Source organism: Benincasa hispida, chromosome 10 (genome assembly GCF_009727055.1).
Source record: "Benincasa hispida cultivar B227 chromosome 10, ASM972705v1, whole genome shotgun sequence".
NCBI classification, from domain to species: domain Eukaryota; kingdom Viridiplantae; phylum Streptophyta; class Magnoliopsida; order Cucurbitales; family Cucurbitaceae; genus Benincasa; species Benincasa hispida.
Genome location: NC_052358.1, coordinates 36318871 through 36327361, shown reverse-complemented (window position 1 = coordinate 36327361; position 8491 = coordinate 36318871). Strand labels below are relative to the sequence as shown.

General features: G+C 31.7%; 1 protein-coding gene across 1 annotated transcript; it reads right to left on the bottom strand.

Annotated features, from left to right (window-relative positions):
- Window positions 1-609: 609 nt before the first annotated feature.
- LOC120089046 lies at window positions 610-1068 on the bottom strand. The gene has a single exon (XM_039046478.1). The coding sequence runs from the start codon at window positions 1066-1068 to the stop codon at window positions 610-612; it is 459 nt and encodes a 152-aa protein (XP_038902406.1).
- Window positions 1069-8491: the final 7423 nt, after the last annotated feature.

Sequence of the window (8491 nt, the reverse complement as noted above, 5' to 3'; positions counted from 1 at the left end):
ACCTTCTGAACCATTATTATCTGAACCACCATCACTATTTGCACTACTAGAGCTCTCTGAACTCTCAGTGTCGGAGTGTGCTTGTCTTATGGCCCGTCTATCAATTGAGGCGTCCTGAAACTCCTTCTTAGCCTCGGACATGACAAGACCCTCTTTGACTTTTGTCTGCATTAAGGAACCCAGTAAGATGGTTAGTGTACATTTAACTACCGAATAAACATACCATGGCTACATAGATTGCATTCACATTTTCAGACTAAAAAATGTCTCTCTCGAGTGTCTTGAAGGACACCGAGTGGGAGCATGACCATCGTAATATACGAGGAATCGCTACCTTGCTCTTTCGAGTGGCAACGTTTCCTGCTATTGAAGAAAGGTTTCATACGTCCACACTTAAATCTAAACAACTCAAATTTATAACTATGTTAATGTTAAACTAAAGATAAAGTTAGGTTAAGGAACATCTACCTGAAATGCTTGGGAAAATCCACGGAGTGAGTACTTCACAACATAATTTTTATTTCCCCCTACCTTCTCCTTGTATAGACCAACCTTATCTTTAAGTGCGGTCTTCATGGAGTCGAGTGTCCTCTGCCAAATAATTGTACCCTAATCAAAAGGGTTGTAGTAGTCTATATCCTCAACATCGTCAAATAGGGTACGATCCACAACATTCTTTTGCTTGTTTTTACCCATCATTGCAACCTTTATGTAGTATACTAGGGTAATTTTCAATGCATCATCATCATTTTCAAATACCAATTCTTTGTATTCTTCTTCAAGCAAATGCAAGTGGAATACGTTTGAGGCCAACTGACTACCAAAGTACTTGGTAAAAAGTTCGTGTGAGGACTTCTTATTCCGTCCAACTCGCGTAGGAGACCGCCACAAACCAGTAATCAACAAAAAGTCGTCCTTCGAAAATGTGATGACCTTTCTTCTGACAAAGAAACTGATTGAGTCCATTCCCGAGTTCTTCACTTCCCTCAATAACATATGGTGGATTAGAGGGCTGTTGAATACAAGTTCAATGTCTAGGAATCGACCAAAAACTGTTCTCTTGTACATCTTTAACTGCCTTTAGGTGAGCTTCTGCTTTACAATCTTGTTGGCATTGGCAACATGGGCCAGACAAGTTACTTGCCAAGGAAACCTATCAACTTCACGAATTTTCAAAGATTTCGACATCTTAAATTACTTCTGCATTGTTCAATGATCATTCAATTTATCAATTAACAGGTCCGTACTAAAAAATCACTAACAAAATATACTGTAAAAGTCTTACTAATCTCGCTACCTCTCGCTAATCTCGCTCATCTTGCTAATCTCACTCATCTCGCTCTCGCTCTAGCACATTTCGCTTTAGCTTGAATCGCTCTAGCACATGTCGCTTTAGCTCGAATTTCTCTAGCACATGTTCCTTTAGCTCGAATCGCTCTATCCCATCTCGCTCTTGCAAAACTTGTCCACTAACTTGTCATCTAACTATATCTTCTTCGTCCTCAACCAATGCAGAACACATCGAAACCCAAAATAAAAGACAGACGCGAAACTAGTTATGAACGTGACGACCGATCAAACGAGAACAACCTAAACAGACGCAACACAACATGGAAGACAAAAATTAAATTCACTAACCCAGTAGAGAACTTCGATTATGGCAATAGAGAACTTCGATTACGACAGTGATGGTTTTGCAGAGCGAGATGAACGACACTTGCACGTACAACAATTTGTTTTCCTTAATTTTAAACGGAGTGGGATGACGGTTGAGTTTGAGCGCTATAGACTAGAGGGCCATTTTTGTAATCTCATCCCATGATGATGTAAGCAGAGAGTCAATTGACATTATTTTTTAAAAATGGGTCATTTGACATTTTGGACTCTAAAATTGGGTCATCCGTACAATTTTCCCCAAGATGTTAACATTTCTAATATTGGTGATGAATTTATTTTAAGATGCCAAATTAAATTCAAATAAAATCTTCCAATGGTCTTTAACCGCTCATATTTATTATTCATATTTTATAATATAATAGTGATCAATAAAACATGGGACATTTAAAAATCAAAACAAAATATCTTTTTCTCTCACAAAAAAGTCTTTCTTTAATAATTGAGAAATAATAAAATTTTGTTCTCTGAGTGTTGTCGGGTGCTAATATCTTCCCAATACACAAAAAACCCTAAGTCCTTTACTTTTTGTTTTTTTCAGACCAATTTGACATATTTTGGTTGCCTAGTCACACCTCTAAATCAAGACCGGTAGAGATTCCATTTTTCTCCTCTAACGTCGGCTACTCCACGTCACAAGCCCGACAAAAATCATTTTCCTATATTTTATATTTACTATTTCCTACAATACTACACTAATTTTGAGGCTCAATTTTAACAATTAAAGTCGATCAATTTGAGTATTTATTTGATTTCATTGATTTCGTTTTTTTTTTTTTAAAACAAAACTACAAAACTACAAAAGGAAAAAAGAAAAATAGTATAAAAAAAGGAAAAAAAAGCTTTTTGGTCTATAGATTTTGAGTTGAATTTCTATTTGGACCATTTGAAAATGTTACACAAGTTATTCTTAAAAGTGTTTTTATACTCCAACTTGTTTTATTTGCTATACCCAAAGTGTTTATTAATTTGAAAATACGATAAAAGAAACTAATAAATTTGACTCAACTCTATTTATGAACAATTTGTGACGGATCGACTTACTTGTGATGATTATATTAATTTACCCTATCATGTAGAAGAATGCAACTGTAGATCTATAGTGTTTTTTTCTATAGTTAATGAATGGATATCAATTAATTAAAGAGTTTAGTTAATTAATATTGTATAGTTTATAAAGTCTCCTTGCTAGCTCACAATTGAACCAACAAGAACCAAATGTATTGAAAGAAAATTTTGAAATGTTCAAATTTATTTATTTAAAGAAAAATATATTTAATTGATCAAAATTAATATAAATGCTAATGTATATTATGATACATTATTTTTATTATAAAGTTAATTTTAATAAGATTCAAATTAAAACAATATAATATGGGAGATTTTATGTATTTGAATATAATTCATATAACTAATCATTCTATTATGAGATAATAAGACGATTAATTAATTTAATTAGGTTTTAACCTACTTAGATTATATAAATAGGATTTTATAGAGGATGTGAAAGATGCAACATAGAAACACAAGTCAATAGTTCATATATTTTCTCTAATACTCTCCCAAAATATAGACAAAGGTTCTTTGTCTTAACTTTTTTTTAAGAAGATTCCTACAAGTTGGATCATTGTCAAGGCCATAGCGAGGACGACTTCATGAAAGAGAACATCAATTGGAGATGATTTTGCTACCGTTACGTTTCTATAAAAGTAGGGTTCTCTTATGCTCAACCATTTTACTGTTTTTGTATGTTTAAATTCTAATGGGAAATCAAAGAAAGCGATTTCACGCTTCAATTTGTATTAGAGTCAATTGTTTTGATTCTAATTAGAATAAAAATATGAATGGTGGCTACATTAATTTTCATATATTTGATGTATGAATGTTGGTTTGTAAAGTTGGTTGTTTTATATGAAATCAATATGTAATACCCATTGTTTTAGGTGTAAATATATTGTAAATCGGTTGTATGAATGATAAGATGAATCATGGCATGGAACGACGGTCAAGAAGGTCCAAAAAAGAGGAGATCTTGAGTCATATCGAGAAGACGTGAGAGTAGAAACCGTGACAGCGCCACAGGTCTATCCTGTGATGTTGCGACGTTATGAACCTATAGCAAGATGAAATTGTGACAACACTATGGCGTTGCAAACCTGAGATTTAGTATCCAGCACAATGACGCTCCATCTCTTGTGAACACAAATATGGTGAAAATTAGGGTTTTGGAACTCTATTTCGAGATGGTCAAAGCATGAAGATCTCCAAGACCTAGAATTTATGAAATTTGAAAATTGTTGTAATTTTTTAAATTATTTTCTAGGAATGCCAAAGGCCAGCCAATTTTGCTGATTTAATTTATATGTACATAGGTTGTATGTCTTAAATTGAATTATATGTTGCATGTAATATTTTATATAGGTTAAAATTCCACCCTAGGTTAAATATCATGCATCTTATTTTTAAATATAATCGTTATATTTAAATTATTGTTAGGATAAATTTCTACTATGAATTAGATGTATGATGTTGAGATTCTCCTTAATTAAAATATCATTGTTATATAAGATAATTAATGGAAAATTGAAATATAAAGTAAGATTGTATGCTTATCTAAGAAGATTAGGGTCTTACTTAGATAAAGATATAACTAATTCATTTTAATTAGTTTAAAATTTTAATTTATCTTAATAAATTTTTAATCATATTAGAATAAAGTAAATCTTTTAATTTTAATTTAAAATAGTTTAAAATAGGAAATTAAAAATTGACCATTAATATAAGGGAACACTCCTATTTGAGAGAGTTGAATTAGTCAAACTTTTAAAACTTTTATTAAAGCATGTTGTAACGTGATTAGTTTATTAAATAGTTTAATAAATTTAGGAAATTCACATTATGAGAACTATTCAACATAAGTGTTATGTATGAACAAATAAATAAAAATTTGGATAAATGATTTAGCCTAAGTTTGTCTAAATAATAAAAAACCTTATTTCAAAATACTGAATGGGAGAAAGATATATATGATATATTGTTTCTCTTACGTTCTCTAGATAGATTCACAGGATGAGATTCATGCTCGATCTCGTGGTGATTTAGGACTGTGCTCCTGCAAAAGGTGTTTGCATGAATCAAGGTCAAGATAAATTAGAGAAAATACTTATAGTAAGTGAGTTTGGGATGAATTAGGGACCTGGGAACGTAATTTTACAAGATAAAATTCTCTCCTTCCCGTACAAGAAAAGTAGATGAGTAGTTTCCTTAAGTGCTGATTTCGGAACTCGAATAATGGGGTCCCACCCTCTCACTAGCTCGAGATGGACTTGGTTTATTGTTGGACCATAAAAGGTTGTTCATTAATGTATTAGCGGTATATAAGGAGATAGGAGTAATTCTAGGGGCAAAATAGACTTTTGACGTAGCTGTAATTATAAACAATTAATGAATGATCGATTGGATGTAATGGTTGTATCCATGAACGCAACTTGTTCTACCGTGCATAAGAGTGCAACTATAAATCTATAGTGGGTGGGAACGATCAAACCGAATAAAAAATTTTTAAAAAATTATATATGAAACCGAAAACTACATGTATGTGGTTCGATTGGGCTTGGAATTTGGTTTTGCTATTTTTTTAATTTTAAAATATTATTATTATTATTATTATTTTGTTTCCTTTTATCTTCTTTCTTCCTTCCTTTTCCTCTTGCCTATGTCAAGTTTTTCCCCCTATTTTTTACTAATTTTCTCTAATTATTATTTAAATACCAATTCAATCAAACAATCTATTTAAATTATAATTTTCAAAAAATATATTTTCAACAATCAATTTTAAAATTCCAAGGCACGATAAAAAAAAAAGTGTTTCACGTCAAATAATAGCAATTTAGCTAGTAGTACTAGTTCAACAATAAACTTAGAAATTCTAAACCATAATAAAAAGTCTTAAGTTAACTAATAGCAAATAGCAAGCGCTATATAAAGTTCTATAAACATAGAAATCCAAACGACCACCTTCAAAGTTTTTAAGTTATAGAGAAGGCCAAGCACTAAATAGTAACATATTACAAAAGTCTCATACAAATTTGTTCAATCATCCTTCTCAATTTGTTCATTTGTCTTTTACCTCCTTCTTCTTCTCGTTCTTCCCCTTCTTTGTTACTATTAATAAGAAATTCTAGACTAACCACAAATCACCACGTCATTTCTCAAGTTAATGACGAAATTACAAATAATTAAATTTGGAACTACTTAAAAGTGACACATGTCCCAAATTAAAATTGAAGACATAAATTGCCGAATCTCGATGATGTCATGTGCTTTCTTCTTGTCCATTGGATTAAATTAATTATTTTAGTCCAATTAAATATCAAAGTTTGAGCTAAAGTCAAGTTGGGTTTAAGAATATGCTTAATTTAACTCAAATGTCAAATAAATTCCAAATCCAATTAGTTGGGTTCAGGGACCAGGTCGACCAACCAAGCACAAGCCCATAAAACTCACCTGAGAATTCTATAAATAGAGTTCTCTTCGTTTTGGGGCTTTAGAAATTTTAGATCACAGAGAGCTTAAAGAGAATTCTTCCAACAATCAAAACACTTCATAACTCTTGAAGACTGGACCACTCCTTGAAGCTCAAGTCTTAAAGATACGAACATACTTTCAAGATTCCAAACTTCAAGAACATCCACGTGCTTCACTTCCATACATCAAACGTACGCTCAACTGAGAGAATCAGATGATCAAGTACTAGGGATCGAACCATATTTGCATCAAATCTACATCAACACAAGTTCAACTCCATAAAACTCGTTTATCTGAAAATCTGGTATGAACAATCACATTCTTCTTCTTCTCATTCTTCTCCTTCTCCTTCTTTTCCCACTTCCTCTAAACCTGCTTTGAAGCCTAAAACTAAAAAATAATATATATATTTGCTTTTGATGCTAGGGTGGTGATGTTAATTATCAAGTGGGATTCACTCCAACAAATTTGAAGTTTGTCTCTTTTTTGTATCTACAAATATATTTAGATCTCCTTCCAAGGTAATTAACCCACTGCAACAGTACATTGCTAATTGTATGTTTCTTTTTATTCTATTTTGTTAGCTACTTTTTACCCTTTTTTTCTTTGTTTATTTGGCTCTTCATGAAAGAAGGTATTCCAAAACTCATGAAGATACTATGCTACATGTAACATCTACTACATTGAAAATACTATCAAATATAATACATATGCTCTTTTCAAAATAGATTAGCATGACTATAAATTTGCTTTTAAGTTGGACTTAATTTCTCTAAAATTGTCTCGATTGATTAAGTTATCAGCAGACACTCATAGATTATAGTAATAATAGATTTTCCTCTTATTTGAAAATCAAGCTATTTGTTCACCTATCCCTTTCTTTTTCTTTTTCTTTCCTTTTGTAGTCATGGATTTCTCTCTTATTATTATTCCTCAAGCTAGTATTGTGTTTGTTCATTAAAAAAAGGGTTTGTTTAGATTAACAAACTATTACACCTTTCATAAATTAAGCTAGTATTGTGACAAAACAATTTGTATTATTTTGGTCCGAACTCTTAGTATATGCATTTGCCTTGATTTTAGTATTATGATGCCCTACAATTTCATCCATGGACTGAGTGACCTAAACTATGTTAATCCTTTAATATTGGATATCACCTCCACTCTGTTATCACAATCATCCACACTCAACCTAATGGAATGTTATTAGTTCATTTTGTTTAATATAGGAGCATCTTCCATTCTCTTTGTCACCATTATTTAATGTCGTTTTTGGGTGTTACTGTTTTTTTCTTTCATGTTTGTGTGATTCTTTTGTGGCTGAAAGAATGCAAAGTACCCTTGTCGTCTCTCTAGCTAGCAAACCGTGTGTTTGCTCTATGCTTTGGTAGTTTGTGTTAATATAAATTCCGTACTTTGTGCAATCTCTTTTTAATTATGATTCATTTATTCTTAAAGTTTCTATTTTATACTTAACCAACATATCTTCATTGTAATTTTTTTGGGATAGTAACTATATGTGATTCTCCAATTCTCGATCTTTTGACTTTAGAGTTTTACGTATATATTGATCAGTGTACCTTATTGATAGGTTACTAGTTAAGTAATTTGCCTCTTACTTTGTTGTGAATTGATGAATTAAATTAGTTAATTTTTGTATTTGTTGAAAGTTGAGTTATGCATACAAAAGTAATTGAGATTTTATTCTATGCCTATACAGGTGTCAATAAATAAACGATGATTGACATTGTTCGTCACAAAAAATAGGCATCTAATGTCGGACAATGATCGACATCAAAGGTGCGTCTGATATTAAAAATCGACCGTCATGAAACACCCACAATACATGTTCTTCAACATTTTCCTGTCATTGTACTCCTATTTGTTGAGAATTTATGAGAGATAGAAATTAAATGCAGAATACCAAAATTATATCTAAAATTTCCACCTCTCCAGGTTAGAGTCAGGAAGCTTAAAATCATAAAATTACCAAATAATAAGAGAAGAGAAAAAGAGAGTGATACCGAAAATATATTGGTTCGTCCAAAACTTGGCACTTCGTCCCATCTTCTACTACTACAAGTTCTATTATGATGGAGATTACAAAGAACCTCCAATTCACGCTATAAATCTCTCATGAAATAGTCAAACACGAACAATTTGAATCCAAATATCACAACTTGGGAACTTGAAATAAATAATAAAAGAAAACCTTCAACTGAACGAAAATACGCAGTGTCACTTACTAAATGCTGAAGAATAATAATCTCCCATGGAGCTTCGGCTTTTC